This window comes from Brachionichthys hirsutus, chromosome 5, assembly GCF_040956055.1.
Source record: "Brachionichthys hirsutus isolate HB-005 chromosome 5, CSIRO-AGI_Bhir_v1, whole genome shotgun sequence".
In the NCBI taxonomy this organism is placed as follows: Eukaryota; Metazoa; Chordata; class Actinopteri; order Lophiiformes; family Brachionichthyidae; genus Brachionichthys; species Brachionichthys hirsutus.
This window is the reverse complement of record NC_090901.1, coordinates 15493555-15519796: the sequence shown is the minus strand read 5'-3', so window position 1 is coordinate 15519796 and position 26242 is coordinate 15493555. Positions and strand designations below refer to the sequence as shown.

Below are 26242 nucleotides of genomic sequence, written 5' to 3'. Positions count from 1 at the left end.
TTAGAATTGATTTTAAGATTTTACTGATCACTTTTAAAGGTCTTATGGGTCTGGGCCCAACTGATGTTTATGATTTATTGGTGCTATACGAGCCCCCCCGCAGCCTGAGACCCTGGGGTCGAGGATTTCTGGTCGCTCCAAAGTCGAGGTTAAAATCTAGAGGTGACCGAGCGTTCGCCATCAGGGCCCCTCCCCCTCGGCTTTGGACCGACCTGCCTGAAAATATACGGCTTGCAGATTCGGTAACTTCTTTTAAAAGACTTCTGAAAACGTATTTATATAGACTGGCTTTTAACTGATGGTGCCCTCTATTTTAATTACTTGTTATTTCTTGTTTCTTCACATTGTTTTATTATTTTATGGTTCTTGCTTTCAAACTGGCTACCTTGTCTAATCAGTGTCCCTTGACGTCACTGTTGCTTTAAAGATGTATTTTAAATCGACATACATTATGTCTACCTACAGCTTTGCACTATTTTGGTTCTTGATTGTGTATTTTTGTTTGTCTGTAAAAGCACTTTGTGAATTTTATTTCTTGAAAGGTGCTATATAAATAAAGCATATTATTATTATGGTATTATTATAATATAACTAATATAATATAATATATAAAGCGTCATTAATGTTCTAAACGAGTATCTTTTTATATCTTGTGTGCATTGAAACAGTGCAGCTGAACGCAAATCAGATTTTGTCCTTCTGACTACATTCCAACAGCAGTCACTGTCGCCAAAAACCGATCGGAGATCTGTGTTCATTCAAAACGTAGCAGCTGCCTCGACCCGAATTCGTCGCATGTTGATGACGTTTCGGTGATGGAAGCTGTCGCTGTGTCGTGCCGAGTACTTTGTTTTCTGCACCACAGCGGTTAGATTAAACCGTATCGTATTAGTTGTAGGCTGTAGAAACAGAAAGTCACCAGAGAGGCCCGTTCCAAGCGCAGCGGTGCCGTTTTTAAAGAGCTCCGGAGCGGCAAGGTGGATGCTATTTTGTGGTTATTAGCAGATAGCTGAGTGCAGTTTAGCTGCGCTGTTAGCTTAGCGTCTTGGGAAGCAGCGCTGTTGATTCAGAGACACCGGAACGTGCTAGCTTGTTTGTTTAATGGCGTCGCTGATGAGTTATTTCCGCAGCCTCGCCGCGTTATTTAGTTGCGTTCGTAAAACGAGCGCGGTGAGCTCGTTCGGTTCGTTAGCTCGCACCGCTGCCAGGTTTTGGGCCTTTTCACAAACAGTAACGCGTTCACATGAACGCGTTACTGTTTGTGTTGCGTTCCAGCTGTAGTAATCTGACACTGACGTGCTGCCTTATTGCTCATATACAAGTGTGTATCGTGTAGCATCGAGCCTTAGCGGTACATCATATTTCAGTGGGTTCAGGTCATCTGCTAACGTGCTAAAGCTAAAGCTAAAGCTTTCCTTTGCGGTGGCATTGAGCTAAATTCCGCTAGGCTTATCCTTATTTAACGAGTACGTCATGTTTTCTACATTTAAACAGCCAGTTTGTCAACCAGCCAGGGTCTACCATTTAAACTTTGTTCTAATAAATATTTTCTTAAACTACATCTATTCTACTTGCAGTATTCTGCACTGTAATTATAGTTTTCAATTACATGTTTATTAATTCTTGCAATTGTGTGTTTGTTTTAATACCAGAATTTTCCTTAATGGATACTCCAGAAAGCCCGACACGTTCCCCCCAGTCCACTGAGGACGGGGAAAGGGGCCTTTCTGATAGTGAGCTTCTGGATTCGAATGAAGAGGTAGAAGACGACAGGCTAATCTCAGACAGTGAAATCATCCGTGAGGACGAAAATGGGGCACTGTCTGAAGAGGATGACGAGGAGGCTGAGCGCCAAGGAAGAGGTGTGGAAGAGGAAGAGGGAGATGATGATGAAGTGGTACCCGACTTTGTGTCTGACCCAGAGGATGAAGAGCTTCTGGGAGAAACAGAAGAGGTAGAACAGGAGGATGGGACCATTGTGCTGATTGAGGGGGATGAGGACTGTCCTCAGGAGGACCAGTTGGATGGTGATGAGGAAGAGAAGGATGGAGAGGAGCCAGAAGATGGAGCCATCGACACCCCACTGTATCCAGATTCAGAGCCAGAACAATGGAAGGGCTTCATTGCTGAACAGGATGAATCCAGGGCGTACCGAAAGGAACCTGCAGCAGACGCTGAAGCTGCTGCAATGGGTGAGGAGGAAGGAGTCAAAAGCAAGATCGAGGAGGAGGAGGAGGAGGAGGAGGACAGTGAAATGAAGAGAGCTGAGGAGAGAAGGAGAGCTATTACGAGAGAGGTGAAGGATGACTCGGTGTCAGTTTCCCGGGAGCTGGACGAACATGAGCTGGATTATGATGAAGAAGTCCCTGAGGAGCCCAACATCCTTACACATGAGGAAGATGATGATGAGGAAGACACAAAACCAGAGAGAGAAGCGGAGGAGAGGGAAGAGAAAAGTACTAAGAGAAGAGAGAAGAAACCAATCCGCCCCCCGTCCCCGAGAGACGGCGACTTCAAGAGAACAGAAGAAAGGGTCCGCAGAGATTCCTTCAGAGAGAGGAAGAAGGACGAAGACGATGGCGAGATTGATGAAGGAGAGATTGATGTAAGTGATCATAGCTTTGATTACAGTTTCATGTTCATCATTGAGAGCTTATGGCCTCATTTCCAGTGGTGATCGAACGTTTGGGCACGCCGGGGCAACGTTTTTATAAATGTGAATAACGAAGCTGAAAAAATCTCCAAACGGCATCAAATTCCAGGTGAGGCAATCCCATAGTGTCACCGACGTGGGCTTTAGTTCCGTGGTTCACATCTAAAGTAACAGGAGAGGAAACAGGGCCGGTGCTTCATGATTCACGTCGATGCAGCGTTTGACCCGGCGTGCCCAAACGTTCGATCTGCCCTGGGGGTCGACGGGGAAGGAATGCCGTGCATGTTCGGAGTTTAGAAGCTGTAAAGAAATCGTATTTCTTTCTTGGAGGCTGGCGGTTACAAGTGACATTAGCATGTAAAGAAAAATATGTATCCAAATTCACGAGTTGTGATATCTGGGTTGGGTTAGCCCCCGTTGCCATTAGCGCAGGTCAGCCTGAGCATATTCAGGGATGTCCTCATTCACAGCTGAGCCAGCAGGCGGTAAAATCGGCTGATCAGTTCCTTTCATGAGCAACTTGAGGACAGCTTGGAATCAAACTTGGATGCTACGCTGTAAAACAAAAGTCATGCTATTTTCTCATTAGACAGTGGGCCCAGTTTTTAATGTGCAGTGTTTCCCAATGATTGCCTCCGAATTTAAATAAATCCATCAAAAACTGCTTCAGTCTGCAAACATTGTTTTTCTTCTTCTTTTTAAACCCCCCCCCCCCCCCCCCCTGTTAAATGTACACTCACTAGCTGTTCCCAAGCCTCCATGTTTGCACTATAAACGTGCTGCAAGCTGGAAAAGCATCCTCATGTCTTTCTGAGGGAGGCATGAGACAAATGATCATATCTCATGCGCTCATTCTGAATGGTAGCATTTTCACAGGAGACATTAAGCAAGCCCAGAGTTTGAACAAGCCGAGTAAGGGGCCAGTTGGATGACCGTCACTTCTCTGAGGTGCAGTGTACAGCGTGTCACATATTAAATCTGATTATGTGCTTGTAAATAACATCCCTTAGTCTAGTTGCTGATTGGTCCATACTGTCCCTTTATTATATTGTTCTAGAAAGTGTTTGGGTGGTATACCCCACAAAATTGAACTCCCTTTTCTTGTTAGTATATAAGGTCCTTCAGAAGTGTGTAGTCGGGAGTGAATCATCATTTTCCTTTTGTATGTGTTTGCAGGATGATGATCTGGAGGAGGGCGAAGTCAAAGATCCTTCAGACAGGAAGATCAGACCACGCCCAATCTGCAGGTTCTTTATTAAAGGTAGGAGCCGAAGAACCCAGCCGAAGCCCGGGTTTGTTCCAGTTGTTCGTGACTGATGTGATCAGCTGACAGTGTCTTTGTGAATGATGTCTCAGATGAGATTTTGGTTCTACTCCTTACTTCTATGTTTGCATGGCTCTCACGCAAACACTGCGTTAGATCGTCCCATGGTAAACGAATGACATTTAGTTTTATGTCAGAAAGAGGTTGTCCGGTACCTAATCGCTAGTGGAGAATAAAAGTCGTGCCCGGTTTAGCAGTGGGCTTCGGATATCTGATCAATAAGTCTCTGACCCATGAGCTGATCGTTTCAGGTCTCACTACAGCTTTACAGTGTACTCGAGCCCAGCTTTGCAGTATTTAAACATGTTCTCTTCACTACTAAGTGCCCTGGTTGGCCGTTGTATATAATAGTGCTCATCTATACCTCCTTCATGTGTCTCCGTCAGCGAATGCTTTTTGGTCAAAGGCGGTTTCGTTTAGCGACAGGGTCTCTGGAGCGCAGCTTCGTTGTGCTTTCACCCCAATGTAAACGATCCGATATTGATCTGATTAGTACTTGCGTGTTCATGCATCACACTTTTGATCCGAGTACATTATTTTGACATGCTCAATTTCTACCAAATATACCGGAAACAGTAGCAGAAGAAGGAGCCGTAGCCACTTCTGTTGTAAACAAAGCATGGCTCAGCGTTATTTCACGCGTTTTTCCCGTTTGCGCTGTTACTTGGCGTTAACTCTTCCAAATGGAGCTGCGCTCTGCTTCGAGCTTCCGGGAGTAACAGAAGCGCGTTTAGCTGACGTCACAGACATGCGCAGTAAGGAGGGTTAGTACCGGAACTCCGGAATAAGTGCTTTCATGCGCCTTGATCGGATTATCAATCGGCATAAACCGCGCCTCTTGGTCAGAATAAAATCTTGATCGGGTCAGACTATTCCGAATTGTGTGTGTGTGCATGAAGCATTTTTATTCCGATTAAACGTGTCCATGTAAATCACTTGCATAGAGTGATCAGCTGTATGAAAGTGTGTGTGTGTGTGTGTGTGTGTGTGCATGCGTTTGTTGTAGAACGTACGATGACAATAAACGATTTCTATTCTATTTTCATCCAATGTTACGATGCTGCAATCTTGTTAAAACGCTTCATGACAGCAGGAATGAAGCTTCCGATGCCTTCAGTTTTCCCAGACATTTTCCCCATAAGGTCACTCATGTAGATCCGTAGTACAGGTGTGTATATATGCCCAGAAACAGTCTGCTCAGGCAACGGAACAGGACACCCCCTATGATTGGTTTATAATTCAACCCAACGCCACTGGAACACCGCTTAAACATGATTCGTTTAATCTCATTGATTTGTGTTAAAGTCTTGTGGATTATCGGATCAGTTTACTCGCAGCACGGTGGCACAGTGGTTAGCACAGAAAATCCAACTTGTGGCTTTTCTGTGTGGTTCTCCCCGTGTCTGCGTGGGTTCTCTCCGGGTTCTCCGGCTTCCTCCCACCACCAAAAACATGCAGCCTAGATCCAGGTCGTTACTGAGAAAGAGAATTCATGCTCAACTGACTTACCTGGTTAAATAAAAAATAAAAAGTTCGGGATCAGATGTAATTAATGATTTCACTTTGAATACTCGCTATGGGCGGAATGATTGTTGTTGTTTTTAATCAATCTTTAAGAATACAATTCACTGAATTTAGTGACATTTTAAGAATTGATAATGTTTTAATGTTTATCATAATTGCACTTAATAATTTGTTGTCTTACAGTTCTGATGTCTGATATATGCTAACTGTATATTGATTATCTCAAGTCACACTGAAATGAGAAAAGGTCCACCGAAAGAAACCAACCAACCAATTCTGTGTTTCTCTGGGTCAGGTTTTTAGTCCTCCCTTTGTCTTCTTTCCTCCAGGAAATTGTACTTGGGGTATGAACTGTCGGTTCATTCACCCTGGAGTCAATGACAAAGGTAACTATTCTCTCATCAGTAAGCCAGATGTCTTCTCACCCAATGGAGCGCCTCCTGGAGGACCACACCCACTCATCCCCAATAACCCATGGGTACATGCTCTTATAAATCAGTAGGAACTCTGTTTTTAATGTATATGCCTTCTGCAGAAGTTTCCACAGGCTGTTGGAACAGTTTTACAATCACTGCTCTTTCTCTGACACACACACACACACACACACACACACACACAGTGACTGCATTTATGTTCACTGCTGCAGGCTGGACCTGCTGTGGAGGAGCTCCCGCCACCACCTCCTCCTGTGGAGCCCCCTGTGGAGAGTGCCTGGGAGAGAGGTCTGAGGCATGCCAAAGAGGTAAATAGACTCACGCCTTAATGGAAGAACGCACAGCTAGGTCGTAACTGTTGCAACTTTATGGTTTGGTAAAGTTTCACAAAGTCTCCCTTGCTTAAAGTAAGATGGCTGTACTGTGTCTCCTTTGAAAAGAAGTTTGGAAGACAGAAGCAATAGAATTAAAATGAAGCAGTAGTCTTGTAATAAAGCATTGTGTACCAGTGCCAAACCACAATCCATTTAATGTGACCCCTTTGCACCAACCAATAGCATTGCAGCAGAAGCACAGAAGTGTAGATATTTCACTATCTCCCCGGTTAGTGGTGCTCATCATCTGCATCATCTTCACATCATCTCCCAGGGTAGGTTGCACACCTGGAAAATGATTTTGATGTCGCATTTTGTTATCGATATTTGTGTTTTACCTGAACCATAAAACACCTATTGATGTCTGTCTTCTAAATAGCTTCATAACCAATCATTGGCCAGTCCTCAAATCCCGTTCCGTTTTAATTTGCACAATAACCGTTTGTGGTCAATTGTTTTAAATGCTTTTTGTAAGTCAAGAAAAATGGCTATTATGAATTATTATTTTGTCTGTAACTTGTTATCTCTCTCACAAAGTGGTCCTGTTTTTTCTGAATCCGTATTGTTCGTAGTATGTTATGTTTAGTGCTAAAATCGTTTAATCTTTGAAAAAAAATTAGTTTAAGACGTGCTAATAATGAAATATGCCTGTAATTGGAAAACAATATATTTATCACCAGATTCATATACTGAAATGACCTTGGCTCTATTCGTTTGGTGAGGAAGTGTTCCTGTCATCAGAGGCTTGTTACACATATAATTTAATGGTTTCACAATCCAGTCAATTATTATTTTGATCAAAACACATCATTTTTAACTTTTGTATTTGTGTACAATGCTCAGGGTTAGGTTTAGGGTTGACTCAGGACACCTTACTGGTGGTTTAGGTTGTTTTGTTCGTTTATCCTGTGGATAGATTTTATTAATGACCTCAAACCTTGTCGTTTCCTTTTATTTGTAAAATGAAAATGACTTTCTTTTTGGTGAGAGGCTCAAAATAGGTCTGCAGTGTTGCACAAATTTGGATTGTGTTCAATAGAATAAGATTGGAACATTGAGCTGACTTATCCTGGTGGAGGGGTTTGAGTGTCCCAATGATCGGCTGCCCACCATACCACACGTTTGAAGAGCCCGCATTTGTCCTTCTCCAAACTCGAGCCCGAGAAAGGAAGGAGTCGAACCTCGGAGCTCAGTTGTTGGGGGCTTTCTCCGCGATATCTGTGTTCTTTCTCCTCCGTTTCATCTTAATTTCACCCCCTCCTGTTTCCTTTTCCAAGTTGAACACAAACCCCTTAACAGTTTATTTTTAGTTTAGTTAGAAAATTATTATTTTTGCATTGAAATGCCCTCATGCACTTTGCTGCAGGTGAAGTTAACCTTCACTCAGTCACATTCTGTCACTTTAATTTACAATTCAAGTTTAAAATGAATTTACAAGTAAACCAACTTATTTGTTTGCACTTAAAAGCAATTTAATTCCTCTGTGTTGTTCCCTTAGGTTGTGAGAAAAAAATAAAAACATTTTGTAACACAATGGAGCTATTTCTATTTATTTGAGTAGATTCATCTATTTATTTTAGAGTAGATTCATCTATTTATTTCTATTTATTTTAGAGTAGATTCATCTATTTATTTCTATTTATTTTAGAGTAGATTCATCTATTTACTGCTGAAATATTTGTTGTTATTGATCCCAGTTCTAATGTGTTGTTAGCTAATGGTTGTGCTCGTGAATCAGGTTACAGCTCAAAATTGTACTTCGGTATTACTAAATGAATCTGAATCCATTAATTGGTGTTGAATCGAACTGAATTGGCTCGAATCATGATGAATCGATTTTGAAATTGGCCATGATACCCAGGCCTAGTGTAGAAGTGTGATATTCACAGAGGGGCTGATGATGATGAATATATTTATTAGATAGAATGTTAGAGTACAAGTACAGTCAAACAGTAGCATGTATTACAGTACAAGTACAGTCACACAGTAGCATGTATTACGGTACAAGTACAGTCACACAGTAGTATGTATTACAGTACAAGTACAGTCACACAGTAGTATGTATTACAGTACAAGTACAGTCACACAGTAGCATGTATTACGGTACAAGTACAGTCACACAGTAGCATGTTTTACAGTACAAGTACAGTCACACAGTAGTATGTATTACAGTACAAGTACAGTCACACAGTAGCATGTATTACAGTACAAGTACAGTCAAACATCCTGTCTAAGAGGAGCATTTCTAAAAAGCCCTTGCGGTCTTGTTTCCGTTGAAAGTCCTTCGTACATAAATCATCGACATTTAACAATACAAATAAAAATAAAACCAATATTCCATAACTCAATTGATGCAAAGTAACATTAGAAAAATAAAATGATTTTACACCACCGATGCAAACTAACAAATCTAAAATAAATTACACCACTGATGCAGAACGACAATGGCTCCACAAGAGTCTCCTCTAGCCCCCATTGCTAAAAAGCCTAATTGATCACTTTAGACGTCAATGGTCGCAGATGATGGATTCAGTTTGATGTTTATAGACGTCTGGCATTTAATGAGTTCAAAGATCCAGAGCTCTACCTCTGATCACATCATCTCAAATTTTGTATCGTGACGATTTTTGTGTTATCGTGAATCCGCATTGATATCAGGGATTAAACTACTTGTTCTGAATCTGGTTCTGTGTCCTAAAGGTGCTGAAGAAGGCCACAATTCGTAAGGAGCAGGAGCCAGACTTTGAGGAGAAGCGCTTCAATGTGACCATCGGAGAAGACGAGAGGGAATTTGACAAAGAGAATGATTTCTTCAGAGAACGCAGCCATCGCATCATCAGAGAGTATGAACTGCACACATTGTACCATCAGCTGACCCTAGGAGGCGCCAGCACCCATAATTCCCTGCGGCTGCTAAGTTTACACTGATTAATGCAGATAGGTGTAGATGAGCTGATGGAAAACGTCTGTCCATTCAAACGTGGGTTAACACCTAATTATCCATCTGTCGCTCACGTCTCATTGGTTGTTTCTTACGATAAGACAAAAGCAAGCAATCAGACAGTGTCTCTGAGGAAAAGACAGGAGGCGGAGCTAGAAGTGGAGGAGATGAAGATGCTGAGGTTCTCCTTGGGAGTGTCCAGGTTGGACAGGATTAGAAATGAGACAACAAGAGGGACAGTGAAGGTTAGACGTTTAGGAGACAAGGTCAGAGAGACCAGACTATGATGGTTTGGACATGTCCAGAGGAGAGACGGGGACTATATCGGTAGAAGGATGCCGAGGATGGAACTGCCAGGGAACAGGACTAGAGGACGACCCAGGAGAAGAGACATGGACGTAGTGAGGGAGGACATGAGAGTGGCTGGTGTTGGGGAGGACGATGCAAAGGACAGGACTAGAGGACGACCCAGGAGAAGAGACATGGACGTAGTGAGGGAGGACATGAGAGTGGCTGGTGTTGGGGAGGACGATGCAAAGGACAGGACTAGAGGACGACCCTGGAGAAGAGACATGGACGTAGTGAGGGAGGACATGAGAGTGGCTGGTGTTGGGGAGGACGATGCAAAGGACAGGGCTAGAGGACGACCCAGGAGAAGACACATGGACGTAGTGAGGGAGGACATGAGAGTGGCTGGTGTTGGGGAGGACGATGCAAAGGACAGGACTAGAGGACGACCCAGGAGAAGAGACATGGACGTAGTGAGGGAGGACATGAGAGTGGCTGGTGTTGGGGAGGACGATGCAAAGGACAGGGTGAATTGGAGAACGTTGGGTTGCTGTGGCAACCCCTCGCGGGACAAGAAGAAACTACAGCAGGAGAATGTGGATATCACTCTAGTGAGCGGTTGCTGTTTAAAACAGTTCCATTTTGAAAAGTAGCTTCATGTTTGAAGTTGACCGAATCTGTTTTCTCCTTTCAGTGAAATGGAATTCCGAGAGCCAATGTATGGGTGAGTGATCAATTAACAGACACAAAATATACCTGATTCATCACTAGGTCATAGTCCAGTCCTAAAATAGATTTAATAAAGACTGGTCACCACCCACAGACGCAGGCCTACACAGTGGTTTCTGGAAGTTGTAACGGCGTGACTCTGAACTTTAGAGTACTCTTTCAAATACATCCCAAACCCATTTCTTGAAATCTTATTTTTAATGTGCAGTTGATCGGACCCAGTCGATCTGCTTATTATGTATATAATGTCTCCATGGCAACATTTTCATGACATGTTTCTTTTAGTCTGTGTTGATATTGTGTTAATTAGGAATGTTAAGCAGTTCTCTGTTGTCCTCAGCATCAGATAAACAATGAAACATTTAAGATACTGAACAGTTTCTCAACTGTGACTCCCTCCGCAGTGACCCGTACGCTGATCCATACTATGACTATGAAATGGAGGCCCTGTGGCGGGGTGGCCAGTATGAAAACTTTAGAGTACAGTACACAGAAGTCCCTCTTCCTTACCACTACATTGTGAGTATTGTCGACAGTCTTGTGAGTCTTGCAAAAAACCCAAATCAAGCAACATCTTTTGGGAATGTGCCTACCGGTATATTTTTTTAGGAACTAGTAGAAACACTTACCACACTGTTCCATGATATCCCAGATAATATTTTCATCCTTTAAATCTTTTTAGATTTTATGTAATTAAAATTAAACTTAAGTTATATTTCTGCTTAGAGACCACAGCCCTGAGTGAAAGATTGAGAGCACTATGTGCCCGCTGAAGAACCTTCCTTTAATAGCAGGTGCACCTGTGTACAGGCGTGGTACGCCGTCAAGCCACCAAAAACCCTACCAGGCCAACAATGAGCTCTCCCCCGACCTGGAGGTTACTCTCCACCCTTTAATAAAAACAAATGATAATAATAATAAAATGTAAAGCACTTCACATGTGAAACAAATCTCAAATGCTACATTAAAAGAGAAAATACTGAAGAGTTAAAAAGCGTGAATAACCAGTACCGGTAATTATAGTACAGTTGTGTATATATTTAGTTTAAGTTGAATGAATGTGTGTTTGTTGTGCGCCTCGAGCTGGGACCTGAGTGCTGTTTTTCGTTCGTGCATGAGAGTGTCTGAATGACAATAAACATTTCTTGATTCTTGATTCTTGAACAAGGTGGTTGCTAGAATAATGTCTCCTCAACAGGAGCGTGAACGTGAACGCGACCCAAGAGAGCGCCAACGTGAAAGGGAGCAGGAGAGAGATCACCGTGAGAAGGAGCGTCGGCAGAGAGAGAGGGAGAAGGAGAGAGAGCGAGAGAAGGAAAGGATGCGGCGGAAGGAAGAGTGGGAGAGAGACCGAATGAAGCGTGATCAGAAGGAAAGGCCGAGGATGCGTCCCCCTCGAGACGTTCGAGAAAAGAAAGAGGAGGACAAGATGAAACCCCGTTCTCCACTCATCATGCCACCCAAGTAAGTGAAACTTTGCAATGGCTGAATAAATATTTAGTTTCATTGGTTTTCAAAATTGGAAGTGTTGCTCCTATCCAATGAGCTAATGTTCATATCCAGTGAGGACACGTTGATCTATTTCTGATTCAACCTGGATACCTGTGTGTGTGTGTGTGCGTGCAAGCCGTTTAGGAAATTATTATACAGTTGTCCCTCATTTATCGTGGGGGTTACGTTATAAAAATAACCCCCAATAGGTGAAATCTGAAGTAGTCAGCTTTATTTTGTTACGATTATTATACATGTTTTAAGGCTGTAAACCTTTTACCGTACACGCTAAAGACAAAAGGACTTCCACCCCGTCTCGTAATCGCTTGGAACGTTTCTGGTCCCTTTCTTGAATGCTATTGGACACGTGAGCTGTCAGTCGAAACCCTCAACCCGACGCGTCTTTTCCTTCGGTCACCAAGTTTGTGTGAGAGGACAGATGTTTGGTAAGTTAGCGAACAGCGTTAAAACGCGAAGTTAGCCCCGAGTCTCTAAAGACACGTAGCTGCTATATTTATTCAGCCTGTTCTGTTAACTGTTCATCTTTACTTTGAAAGGTCCATTCTCTCTGATTTGACGTGGCTGTGCTACAGCAGAACACAATGCACGTTCAAGCACTGTAAAAAAATAAATATGCAAAATTACATTAAAAAGATCCGCGACACAGCGAAAGAGGAACCGCGTTAAATATAATAATTTCCTGAATGGCTTGACATAGTATATCTATATGTGTGTATATGTATGTATGTCAGATTACGCAATCCCACACGCACTGTATTGAGCGCGTGCTGATCATGTGCCAGCTGCTGTCTCTGTATGTCACCAATGTGATGTTTGTCGGCACTTTTATATGTTCTTATTTTAATAGTCTTAGCAATGTATTTAACGTATGCTTACAACTTCTTTTCATGTCCTCCCTTCCGGTTGGAGACTAATGATACAGCCAGTTGTGTCACAATTCCACTGATTGGCAGCCATGATTATTATTTTCTGAGTCGTGGTGTGTGAATGGACATAGCTTGGGTTTTGTTGTGTCTGGGGCTGGTTACGCAATTGAACTTCCTAATGGTTAAATAAAGTGAATATGATTTCATAATTGTGGGAATTAACAAGGGTTTTCCTTGCTGGTCTTGTACCCGTAATAGTAATACTAATGAGCATGATGATGCTCCTTTCACTTGTAAGCCGACCCCCTAGCTCGGCGTAAGGGCCTGTTGTTTTGCATTGGGTGACGAGTTACTGACGAGCAAAGTCCGTCATCAAACGGCGCCGTGACACACACACACGTCAAACAACGCCATTCAACCTTTGTCATGCGTACCCCTTGTCGAAATATATAATATGTTGTAGCCATGTAAAGCCCCATATTGTTACTGCATGGGAGCCTATCGGCCAACTGTCGCGTCCACCCACGGATGCGCCGAGAGCTTCCCGAAAATATAGAATATGTGGCAGTCGGGTAAACGGCTATATTGTTTTTGAGAATATAATATTCTTTCTTTCTTTCTTCTGCCAAAATGTCCCATATTATTCCAATGCAGATCTAACTAAGCTGTGAGCTATCAGTATAGCGCAAAGGTAAACACTTCTGAAATGCTCGGGCCTAAATCCTTTCAAAGCAAACAGGAACGTTGTAAGGCGTCCGTTGGCCTGCGGGGGCCGCTTGGGGCTTTGATATAACATTGTGTTCAGTCATGAGTGGCATAAACCACTTGAACAATATTACCTGCCAGAGGCAAACTGGAAATCCTTCCATTTTAAAACTCATTCTAGATGCTCTCTTCATCCTTAATTTCGTAGACTGGTGACAGAACTTGAGGTTTTTTTCCACAGTCACAAGATGTTGCAAGCAAATATTATTTTAGTCAAACTCAAAGCACTCAGGGAAGCAAGTGACGATCTCAAATGGACAAATGGGAAAGTCCCAGCTTCTCTGCAGAAGTAACTGCCAACACTTGTACTGAGTCGGTACTCCCGCAGCTACTGCAAAATACTCTGTTCCACTGAGTTTCTCTTATGTACGGTAATAAAACTATTGTTTTCACCACCGTCAATGAGTCAGAATCACGTTTGACTTGTACAAGTTGAAAAATGCAGTTAGATACATGGTCAAATGTACGCTGGTTTTAAATGTTGGGGAGTTCCCTTTTAAATGCCTGTTATCTCTATGATGCGTTGCTTTTTAAAATAACACCTGCTCTGTTTTAAGAGACAAACAATAGCATTAGGTTCATGTGAAGTTCAAAACTAATGTAATCTCCTGAGTTTCCTCCCACCAGACTGCCTCGTTGTGCTTTTCCACAAACTCCTCATGCCAATTCACATAGGCTTCAAAGCTAAACACACACGCTATTGCCTTTTGTTATAATCTGGGCCCTGTGGGTTTATTTGGCCCAGTTCCCTTTCTCACTTCCTCAAGCAGAATTATCTGATGACAGGTATAAATAGAGCTAAAAATATCTCCAGTGTTGTGACCCTATTAGCTCATCTGTGATAACGTTGCTTGTGTGCTTTTGCGTCACACTGTGGAATCTCATTCACGGGTGAATATGTACCTTTAAATTCTGAGATTGTATTTGTGTCCACATTATATTGTGTTGAGTAGTTGTTGATGATGCAATTCAGAGCATGAGTTCCTGTTCTAATTTGATGTATTATGCATACATTTATTAATCTTTAATCTTTGTGCAGCACGTGGAAAAAACACACTTCCTAATGTGTAATAGCAAACAAAATCACCACAGTCAAATGCTCAGCCTTAGCATTTATTGATAATGAGAATAGACTGCTTCCTTTATTCAGAGTTATGCATGCCAATTTTATTTGCAGTGGAATTATCCCCCTATCCGGTTAATTTTCTCCAACAAATATTATATAAAGAGTCTTATATAAATCTCATGTAACAGTTCTAATGTAACAGTTCACATCAGAAGATCTGAGGGCCACAGCGCTTTCCAGAAAGGGTAACGTCTGTCTTAGATACAGACCCAGGGCTCTTAAAAGTTTGCTATTTAAATAATGAGTTGTTTAAATTGCCCTTGAAAAAGTGTCAATCCATTTTTAGAAGAAGAACAAAAGCATTATTTTCATTGTTAATGATGCTTGACATAACGACATTTTGTTTCCACCCTATTAGGAGGGGGCCCCCGTTAAACAAATGACACACACATATATACACTGATACAGTGGTGTGAAACGGTGAAAAATACAATATGACCTTGTGTGAAAATCACCATTTCACCTCAGGTCGTATTGGTTAGGGTTTTTAAAAACCATTTAAAAACGGTATCTTACATTTACTTGTGTTGTCTTTGACTAATACTGTATTTAAATTAATTTGATGATGCACGAACGTCTCTACTTTAAAAAAGGTTTTAAAGTAGAGACGTTTTCTTTTAGACTATCCATTATGCCTATTTACCGTTTTTGAAATCTTCTCAGCAGGCCGATAGAGCTGCCCTCAAAAAAGGAACTTGTTCCGCTCATGAGGCGACCAGATGAATGGAAGGACCCATGGCGCCGGTCCAAGTCCCCCAGGAGACGTGCCGGTCTGGGGTCCCCACCAAGAGGCCGAAGGCGACACAGGCCCTCGGGCTCCTCTGTGTCCTTGTCCAACTCCTCCAGGTATCCTGTCTCGTTATGCTGTCTTGGCTGGTCATTTATTGGTAGGTGGACTTGGACACATGTTGGGTCTACCTTGTGATAATCATGTCTGTGTCGGTCCTCAGACATCCAGGTCATGGTAAATCATGAAGCGCAAAAAAGAGTCAACTGGACTTGTTCAAGTTTGATCAAAGACGTTTCACCTTCATCTAAGAGTCTTCTTCAGTGCTGAAGTGTTTTGTTTTTTTGCAGTATTTAAACATGTTCACTGAACTAAGTGTCTTAATAGTGAACATCTATAAATCATTGTTGTGTAGGACACACTGAACTCACCGCAGTGGAGAGGAAAGCCTCCTTCATGTGTCTCCGCCAGCGAATGGGTTTCCACGTTTCGCTATGAGAAACGTTACTGCTCCCCTCCGCTGCCTGGTTTTTAACAATACAAAACGTCTTGAAGTTGGTGCTTCGATTAGCATACGTGCTAGTGCCGTTTTTTCCCATGTTTAGTCTCAAAATGACGCCGCACACTCGATGTCCCACACCAAACTTTCATATCGTGCATATCGCCCGGTCTCCCCTTGAAATAAATGCAGACTCCGACTGGAACTTTGTTTACTCGGCCTGCTAACAACACTGCTAAGCTAGCCGACTGAACGGCCAAGAACCTGCGGTGACGCGCCGACTCATGGACGTGCACGATAACATCCGCTCGCATGCGGTGTAATGGTTTACACTACGTATTAAACAGTTACTACTACCACTGTACATTCGGCTCGTTCCACGGGGGGTCGCCACAATTAGTATGCTCCGTTTCTTGTGACGTGTTAAATGTGATAAAATACTTTTTTTTGTTTAGCTTCTGCCCGCCGACATAAATGCGCCCGCGTGTCTTAGGCTGCCGACCCCTGCATTAGAGCGATCACAGCTGGTGCACTTCTAAAGCTTTCTTGTTAAAATGTATGCTCTAGAATTTGTATTCTGTTCATGCCAGTAGTAGACAAAGGGGGCGCCGGTGGTGCAGAGAATCGCTCTATAAAACCAATGTATTATTGTCATTAACTCATTCAATGCCAGCCGTTGTCAGCTCAGCCAGGCGCTGAGCTCCAGCAGTTTTCGCTTATTTTGCCCTATTTTTCAAGACCCACAGGATATTATGTACTATGATTATGCAAACATTGAACCGACCAAATGAAAGATTAAAGTCTCTTCTTTCATCAGGAATGCGTTCCTACCATTTTTTGGTCGTTGAAGAGAGGAAGAACTCACTTTTAAACCTAATTGACATCTTTAGACGTCGTGGCAGTGAATGAGTAAATGAGGCAGTGCCCTTTCTTTCTTTTACTTTGTGTACTGTGGATGTGAATGACGTGTGTGTTGCAGGTCGTCGTCCCGCTCTTCGTCCTACACGGGCACCGGGTCCTCTCATTCCCGCAGCCGTTCTTCCTCATTCAGCTCCTACTCCAGCCACTCGTCCCAGCACAGCTCTTTCAGTGGCAGCCGTTCCAGGTATTTAACAGTGGGCCTGGTATCACAGTGTATTTCTCGCAATAATCACTTATGAACAAACCCCAAAAACGGTTACTCTTACTGCTCTAAGTTTCTGCATCACAGACTTCACCCTGGCATTTGTTAATTAATATCTTAGTTAAGTCTGTGATGAACTATATGCGGTTACCTTCGTCATGGTGGATTCGGCCTGGTTTGATGAGGTAATCTATGTTGGGTACCTGCGCGCTCACTGCACCCTCCCCAGCCCACACACCGCTCGGTGCATGTTGGGTAAATCAACATATTGCTGAGGTTGGGATTCCCGGAGTCTTTGAAATAAAAGTTGTAGATCATTTCAAAAACAAACATGACAGTTTTATCAACAACAAAAACGAAAATAAATTGGAGCCTGAAGTAATACCGCTGAACATAACTTAACATTGCTGAACCTAGACCTGAACCCAGACCTGAAACTGAAACTAGACCGGAATCTAGAATGGAATCTAGGCTTGAGCATCGGACTAAACTCGAACTGAACCTTGACCCAAACCCAGAACCTGTTGTAGGTCTGAAACTAGACCTGAATCTGATGCCTCGTCACTCTGGAACACTGCGGATGTGGACTCATTGCTCCAAATGAGTCCAGTCTTTGTGCTCGCTAGCAAACAGAAGCCTATTTCCTGGTTAGCCTCACCAAGAAGTGGTTTTCCTAAGGGCGGCGGTGGCTCGGTGGGTTGGGCCTCGGGCTGGGAAGCGGAGGAGTCCACCAGTCAGACAAAGTATGGAGTGTGCGCTGGCGGCTGGAGAGGGGCCAGTGTACCTCCAGAGCACTGCGGAGGTGCCCTTGAGCAATCACGGCGGCGCCTTGCCCCTCTTCCCTCTCCGCATGCTCGGACTCCTATGCATGTATGCATGCGTGTGGCTGTCTCAAGGGGCCCGTTGTATAAACGTCATTTCGTTGCGTACTTGCATGAGAAATAAAAAGCTGTCTCTTCTTTCTTAAGGCTACACAGCTGTTTATTCCTTGAGTTGTCTTTGTTAAATCCGGATTTAGGCCACGCAAGATGAATCCTTCAAACTTCTTTGTGTCATAAAGTTCATCTACTTTTGATCCACAGGTCTCGGTCATTCTCCACTTCTCCTTCACCAAGTCCAGGAGCAATGAGGAATGCTAAGAACAAGCCAGACCTTCCTTCTTTGTTCGCTAAAGGGTAGATGTCGTTTCTTTTTCTCATAGTCAGCCACGTTGTACGATCTATGTACGTAAATATGTTGTCTTTTTGTGTAAACATCAAAGCGGCAGAAGTAAGTCTTCCTCGAGGCGCTTTGAAGGCTTAGTTTGAGCAACGCTAGCATCACAGCCTGCGTGTTTCATGACATTCATCGTTTATGGTTCATCTGCTCAAACATTCTCCGGGGTTTCCGGGCTTCCTCCCGCCTCCATAAACATGCAATTTAGGTGAATTAATCACTCCAACCTATCTGTAGGTGTGTGTGTGTGTGTGCGTGTGCGTGAATTCCATTGCGTTGTCTGTCTGTGTGGCCCTGCGATGCGCTGGCGACGCATCCGGGGTGTGACCCGCAAGGCGAATCAAACGGCTGTCGATGGGGTGATTGAGGTGGAGGGATATTAGCTTGAACCTGCATGTCCTGTGCTGCTGCTATGCTAGCTGTTACCCGTGATGTAAACGCCATCATGTGCCTTGTCCCTTCCTAAGCGTGCCGCTGAAGCCGGATACCATGCCCCCTCCGCAGAGGGAGAAGCCTCCCACGAAGAAAACCCTCAGTCCATCTCTAGCTGGGGTGCTTCAGGGCAGGCCACCCAAGCCTCCTCCAGAAGGAGGGAAGCCGCCCAACCATCCCAGGGAGCCCGGAGGCACAGGAGCCACAGGAGCCACAGGAGCCACAGGAGGCGCTGTAGGCACTGTGGGTGGTAGTGGAGCATTAAGACCCCTGCCATCACGAGAACCTGGGAAGCCACCCAACCCAAAGGAAGACAAGCGGAAAGAACGCCAGCAGCATCCTCCGCAAAGGTAGGCTTGGGATGTTCCTGAAACTCTGGGGATTACAAAATATCATACAAAGAATGTGAATTATGGCAGGAATTAGGAAACAGAATATAAAGATCTGGTCAGATGTGTTCCAAGAAACATTTCTGAAGTGTGAAGTCGCCATGCGTTCTGTTTTAGGAACACGCCAGTCATTCTCTACTGGCAGGGTTAGGGAGTCCGAGGATTTGACAATAGTTATAAAACAATTATTGATACAATTAGACCCAAAACGTGTCGTGCAAGCGTAGCGTGGCCTGATGGAAAACCATGTGGGCTGCATGCTCTTTGTTTCAGATATTTCGAGTGGGAGACGGCGTTACGTAGCAGCACGTCTGATCTTTTATAACAGTTGGTGGCATTGTTAAGCACAAAGATTTGTGCGACTAGAACAATGTTGAGTCTAAAAATATGTGTTGCGTAACCCGATACTGTCAGTGTCTCCTGAAGCTTTACGCTCTGGGAGCTCCGTATTTTTGTGCTCGAGGGGGTGGATGGATGTTTGTTGGAAATATGTCTGACTTTGGCAGTGTGGGTGTGTGGGTGTGTGTGCGTGTGTGCCAAAGAGGAAGAACATGTGAAAAGCTGGCCAGAGCAGGATGGGTCTGAGCTGGTGTGGGCAGAATGGGCCGCCTCTCTAATCTGCAGTGATGCTCTGGGGCAGCCACATGGGATTATATTCTGCAAGGTCATTAAGAGGTCATGAATTACACCGAACAAAACATGGACATTAATTCTGGCTTTTCTCAGCTTCGTGTTAGAGATGCACAAACCCATTTGTCCGGACACACACCAGCTCCAGGCAAAGGAGAGTGTATTGGTTCTGATTGGACCAACCCAGTTTCTGATGCTGCTCACGTTCGCTAGCAGTGCAATACATTTATATTTGATCAATCAATCAATCAATCAATCAGGCTACATAAAAAGTCTTCTGTGTGTTGGGGGGGTTTTCAGTGTCCCTGCTGTCGGTGTTATGCTTGTAATTAGATCATCCTATTATTGCCGTACCTGTGCTGTGCTGTCAGTGACGATGAAGTATATTCTGATTCTCAAGTCGTACCCCCCCCCCGTACCGGGACACGCTTTATACTGCTGGGTCCCTCCCAACCCACCGTCCACTGCTGAATGAGGATGGAAGGATTAGCAGCGATGAAGCGTTGACTGGGTTTTTGTTTGACCAGATAAGTAATTGAGATTAAGAATCTGTTTTACAGTTGCGACCTGGCCAAGAAGGCAGCAAAGTTACGCATAAGAAAACAAACACAATACAGCGACGACCAGGTATTAATGCTGACCCCATCTCAACTGCAGAACTTTACTTTATTTGTAGTTCACTTGTTCACTTGTCAGATGTAAATTCTTTGATTGATTTAAATGACGACATGTTTGGAATTTGTCTAATAGAAATGAATACATAAATATACAAAGCTTGGATCAAATTAGAAAGGAAAGAGTACTTTGAAGGTATTTATTCCTCCCTCTGGTTCAGGTCTTCACACACGTATTCCTTCACAGCAATCTGACAAAGGCCAGTGACTTTCAGGTTGAATAAATAATTGATCAGCTCGACACTCGTCCATCCTCAAACGCTCAACAGACCGTTTTAATACAACGAAACTCCAAGCAACGGCTCAGACTCGTGCTTTTCCTCGTGAGACAAAGGAAAAACGTCTCGGGTCCACCTCCTCACCGGGATCCGCCACATCGCATTTAAAGCTTGATCTGAATTCTGTGTCATTGCCGATGGTTCGTGGATCCAACTCTTGATCCAGATCCACTCCAGTATTTGATGGTCTCTTCAGTATCACATGTCTTATCCCTCAAATCCATAAATATCCCCCCCCCCCCCCAGCCTCTTTAACAATGGGTCAGTCATTGTAAAAAGAGAATTCATACTTGGAGCTAAATGAGTGTAAATGATGGAAGGTGGGAGACGGGAGACGAGTCTGGTCGTCTCACAGCATGAGGAAGCGAGGCGGGTGATCATTTACCACCCAATCATGTCCTTAACTCGTTACGTTTTCATTTCTTAACGTGCGGATGCACGTCAGTCGACTGAGGTAGTAAACCTTGGTTTTGAGATCATAAAAGTCTGTCCATTGTGTTGTCAGTTTGTCGTCTGTCTCTTCCAGGCGAACTGTAAGTGGGAGTGTTAGCGAAAGTGGAAGCAGTTATACTGGTTCGAGCTCCAGATCAAGATCCTCGTCCAACTCTCTGTCAAGATCACGTTCCGGATCCAGGAAATCCAGGTGTTCATCGCTCTGAACTCTGTGGACGATGCTGGGCTGATGAATAAGAAATTATTTTTCTTTTTCATCACCATCACTATTTCAAAAAGCCTGAGAATTAAGGAGTACAAGAAAACTTGATATCAACACACGTAGATTGGCAGCGGTTTGCAGAGCGACCTTTGAGAGGACGTGTGTGTCCTTCTGACTGACCTTTAAGACAAATGTAAATTCATGCTGTGTTCCCTCTCTCTCTTTTCATGTATTGTGTCTGTGGGAAAATCCTCCAGGAAATCCAGGTACGGTGGTTATGCGTCGGGGGGGTGCTCTTACACAGACCGCTGCACATGTTGTGATCTGTGGAATGTTGCAGTTGTCCCTCCCGTGGGACGGAACCAACAACCCCTGGCCAACGGGCTTTTGTCCCCGCAGGTCTCTGAGTGTGAGCAGCGTTTCGTCTGTGTCGTCGGCGTCCAGCAGCAGCTCCGTGCGCAGCGCAGACTCAGACGACATGTACGCCGACCTGGCCAGCCCGGTGTCCTCGGCCAGCTCCCGCTCCCCCACACCCAGTCACCCCCGCAAGGAGCGAGGTGCCCCACGGGACCGGCCTCCACACAGCAGAGACAAGGACAGGGGTCAGTGTGGGGCGGGCCACGCGCGTCTCAGGCAGCATGCTGCATGCACCAGTCGTCACCCGGCCGTCCTGCTTCAGCCAGTACAAGTACTTTTACTTTGTGTTGGTAATGAAGGGATCCCACAGAGCAGGGCTCCACCTTGACCCGTTTAATGAGATGGAAGCCGCCTGCCAGAAAACGTTTGCTGGTTGCCCACAAATGTTGTACTTATTTTCCGTAATGTATCGAACAGACTAATGATCGTCAGGATTGTGAAACTCATTTTCCTTTCCTGTCATTCATATGAACGTTTAGATCAGGGCTGTCAAGCTCATTTAGTCCGAGGGCCACATCAGCATTGTAAATAAAATGTAACTCCTCCTTAACATGCTGCTAAATAACTATTTACTACATACTTAATTAAATTATAAATATTACATATGCAATTGCATAGTTCTAAAAATATATCGATACCTTACTGCTGTAATAATATCCACCGAGGTTATGTAATCGCCGGCGTCTGTCTGTAACTTGTTCTTCAATATCTCCATTGATTATTGACCGATATTTAGGGAATTTAACACAGTCATGTGGGGGGGGGGGGGGGGGCTGGCTCTATCTCGCCACTGAATATCATCTGGGTCGGATCCAGAATGGAGTCAGCAACAAATATTTAATTTAACATTAAAACCATTTACAGATTAAAGATCAGTTACAAATATCAACTCTGATTCACTTTAACTTTTCAGCATTTTACTAAAACAAATGTCTGCACAAAGCTCTCGCGGGCCACAACAAATGACGTGGCGGGCCACATTGGCCCCCGGGCCTTGAGTTAGACTGTTACCCTTCCGTTCCCCCTGTTGCCACACGGATGCTGTGTTTTCACTTGCTGACCCTCTGCCCAGAGCTGCAGCGTTTTGTTTTTAGAAGAGGGAACCCCCTCTGTGTAAAGGGTGTATAGTGGGTATGATTTTACAAGAACAAGTCTCAGACTAAGGATTCGATGACTCGTATTGACTTCTTTTGTTTTCCTCACCAGAGAGGCAATCGAAGAAAGAAGAGCCCTTCAGGGAGGACCGCAGGAAAACCGATCCGTCTGCTGCTCCGCCTAGAGGGGGAAACCCAATGCCCAGACCAGGACCTAGTAGCAGGGGTGGGCACCCTTTACACCCCCCACCAGGCACCATGGGTCCACCAGGAAACTATGGAGGTTCAGGTTCCCACAAGGACATCAAACTTACCCTACTCAACAAGGTCACTATTACGCTTTACTGTTGCTACGGGGACACGCGTTTTCTGTTTGGCTGTAAGTGCCTCTGGTGAGACACACCCTGCATTCTTCCTGCAGCAAAGCGATAAGGGGAACAGGAAGAGGTACATGCCCTCAGACCGGGACCGGCCTGGCTCCCCCCTCAGCAAGAGAATGGCCATGTCTCCAGACCGAGGTGAGACCAGGGGCATGGGTTCACTGTGAGGAGACGTCCGGCTGGATGTCGTTCCTGTCTTCTTTGTAGTGTCAGAAAAATATTCTGGAACGAGAGCGTTGAGGTTTTACCCATGATGTCACAAGTTAAAATGCAGCAAATGTTTTTAGTCAGTATTATGGATTATAAACACTAGCTTGAAACTGTGGGGCTTCCTTCTATGTCCCACATCGGAAGTTGAGACAGCTTTTTGGTAATACTAGACCCAGTAAATGATTAGTCCTTGCAGCCTCGGTAACCCGATCCTGATGTTCTACAGGCCGAGAGAAGAGGATACCTGGCAGACCTCCGCTTTCCCCTCGACTGGATCGTCCCAGAGGCCAGGGCCCCCGACCAATGCCCCTGCTGGGAGACAGGTTGGCAATCCTTGTTTGTGCGGATGGCCGTGTTATTTATCCTTCCTTCACAGGTCAATGGTGTAAAACATTACTAAGACTAAATACTCCTGACCGGCCAGTTGTTGGTAGTCATGGAGGCCGATATTCATTTGCAGTAAAAGTGAAAATATTGGCGTCAAAAGGTAGAATAAGAGGAACTCCAACGCTTAACTTTGTTTAAATGCCTTTAAGCATATGTTTATTAAACAGCTTCTTTTTTTTTTTAATCTTAGACAATAATCAATTGAAAATGGTAACTCCAGCGAGGCGGCTTCTCTTGCTCTCAGACATTTCAATATTCGTGCTCCGGAGTTTCTTCACTCGCAAACCTTTGTGTCCATTAGCGAAGGCGTGCACAGCTCACTGCTGATTGGCTGTCTGCCTCTAACCAATCAGATGGTGCTGTGGGTGGGACGATGCTGGACACGTAGTGACTGCAGACAGAGAGGCGCTTCCATTGATCTCATATCGGCCGGCTATCGCTCAATCCCTGCTAAATACTGTAAACACTTCAAATGAAATCTCATGCAAGTTAAATGTATCTAGAGTTTGTAAGAATCTTCTTGAGAAATAAACCACATGTTGTTGCTGAAGGTTTGTATTTAGTCATTAGAGTTTCTTCAATCTGTCGATGAGTAAAATGTTTCAGGACACACAAGCTGAGATGTGTGTAGTTCCAGGGAGCAGTTGTGTATCTCTGGTGGAACTACACACAAGCTGAGATGTGTGTAGTTCCAGGGAGCAGTTGTGTATCTCTGGTGGAACTACACACAAGCTGAGATGTGTGTAGTTCCACCAGGGAGCAGTTGTGTATCTCTGGTGGAACTACACACAAGCTGAGATGTGTGTAGTTCCACCAGGGAGCAGTTGTGTATCTCTGGTGGAACTACACACAAGCTGAGATGTGTGTAGTTCCAGGGAGCAGTTGTGTATCTCTGGTGGAACTACACACAAGCTGAGATGTGTGTAGTTCCAGGGAGCAGTTGTGTATCTCTGGTGGAACTACACACAAGCTGAGATGTGTGTAGTTCCAGGGAACGGTTGTGTATCTCTGGTGGAACTACACACAAGCTGAGATGTGTGTAGTTCCAGGGAACAGTTGTGTATCTCTGGTGGAACTACACACAAGCTGAGATGTGTGTAGTTCCAGGGAGCAGTTGTGTATCTCTGGTGTTGGTCAGCCCAGCATGTTCAGTTTAACTTGTGGATCCATGTTTATTGCAGTTTTTTTGACTGATCACATGACATGAGTGAAACTACAAGCGCATCATCAGTCTATCTTCTTCCTCAGAAAACGTCCTCTGTCGCCCCCTCTGAAATCAACTGGGAAGCCCCCCGCTGTGCCGATGGGCAGGCTGGCCCACTCCGGCTCCACTTCAGCCACGGGCTCGGGCTTCAGCTCCAGCAAGCCCAGTAACACGCTGTCCCGCCGCGAGGAGCTCTTAAAACAGCTGAAGGCCGTGGAGGACGCCATCGCCCGGAAACGAGCAAAGATCCCCGCCAAGTAAACGCAGCCCGCTCCTCGCCCGAGAGGACCACAGCATTGGCCGTTCGTGTATTCAGGCTATTGTGTAAATGAGCAGGAAGTGGTTACCACACAAACATGAGTTGTGTATTTGTACATGCCCACTGAAACGCCGCAGCAGCCTTCCTGACGGTGAGGGAAGCGGGAAGCGTCTGGTGGAGCAGGAACGGTGCAGACCTTCCAGTCCAAACCCAATGTGCTGCATCCTGGTCGGCTCCTCCCCCCTCCGGGGTGCTGTGTCAAAGCTCCACCCACTCTGTCGTCATCACACCTCGACAATAATCCGACATCTTCACATTCTTTCAAATGTTATACTTAGAAGCAGCAGTGATGTGAAGTATCGATTTGTATTTTTCTCTTAGCTCTTAGATGATGTACAACCAATGTTTTATTTGTCACATTTTTGGTTTGGAGGTTGAGGGGTGGAACTGGGACACTTGGGAACAGGAGATCTTTTGTTTTTGTGACAGAAGCCTTCGAAATAAACTATTTTGATAAAGAGAAACTGCACACAAGTGAATTACGTGTTAATAGCGTTAATCATGGCTTGAAGCAACCGTCAACCATTAAAACGATCAAACCCATCGCCACTCATCTCTGCCCAATGGAGGATTTCATTTCTTTGAACTTGAGGCAGGAAGTGTTTGCGTTATATTTCTAGCGAGACGGCTAACGGGTGGAACGTTGGGTAATGACTAATCATTACCCAACGTTCCCATGGATCCTGCTAATTAGCCACATGCTACCAACGCTGGACGGCGGTCTGTCAGACAGGCACTCGTAAAACGGTCGGTAGGTTCACGGGAGTCCCTGCTTTGTGTCTGGAAAGACGAGCGTTGATGTTTGCAGAGGCAGAAACCCCAGCGGGGGAGTGACAAAGAAACACAAAGTTACCTGCTAATATACTGGTGTTGATTGTTCCCTTCTTTGAAAAATGGATCTTTATACTGAATACCCCCCCCCCCCCCCCCCCACACACACACACACATGGGGGACAAATCAATAAAAAAGTATTTAGTATTGTCCCTTGGGGGGCTACCTTCAGCTTGTCCCGTGAGGTGACCTCTAACCTCTGCGTTGGTCGGTCGGTTTGTCGGGAACTTGCCGTGTTACT

General features: G+C 44.6%; 1 protein-coding gene across 1 annotated transcript; it reads left to right on the top strand.

Annotated features, from left to right (window-relative positions):
• The first annotated feature begins 1663 nt into the window (after positions 1-1663).
• Positions 1664-25713, top strand: zc3h18 (zinc finger CCCH-type containing 18). The gene is made up of 19 exons (XM_068739325.1): positions 1664-2605; positions 3830-3914; positions 5831-5979; positions 6148-6243; positions 9010-9152; positions 10233-10262; positions 10672-10786; positions 11466-11731; positions 15200-15382; positions 16742-16867; positions 17968-18060; positions 18568-18882; positions 21030-21146; positions 21416-21424; positions 21558-21760; positions 22782-22996; positions 23091-23187; positions 23486-23582; positions 24895-25713. The coding sequence occupies exons 1-19, from the start codon at positions 1664-1666 to the stop codon at positions 25109-25111; spliced, it is 3498 nt and encodes a 1165-aa protein (XP_068595426.1). The 3' UTR covers positions 25112-25713.
• Positions 25714-26242: the final 529 nt, after the last annotated feature.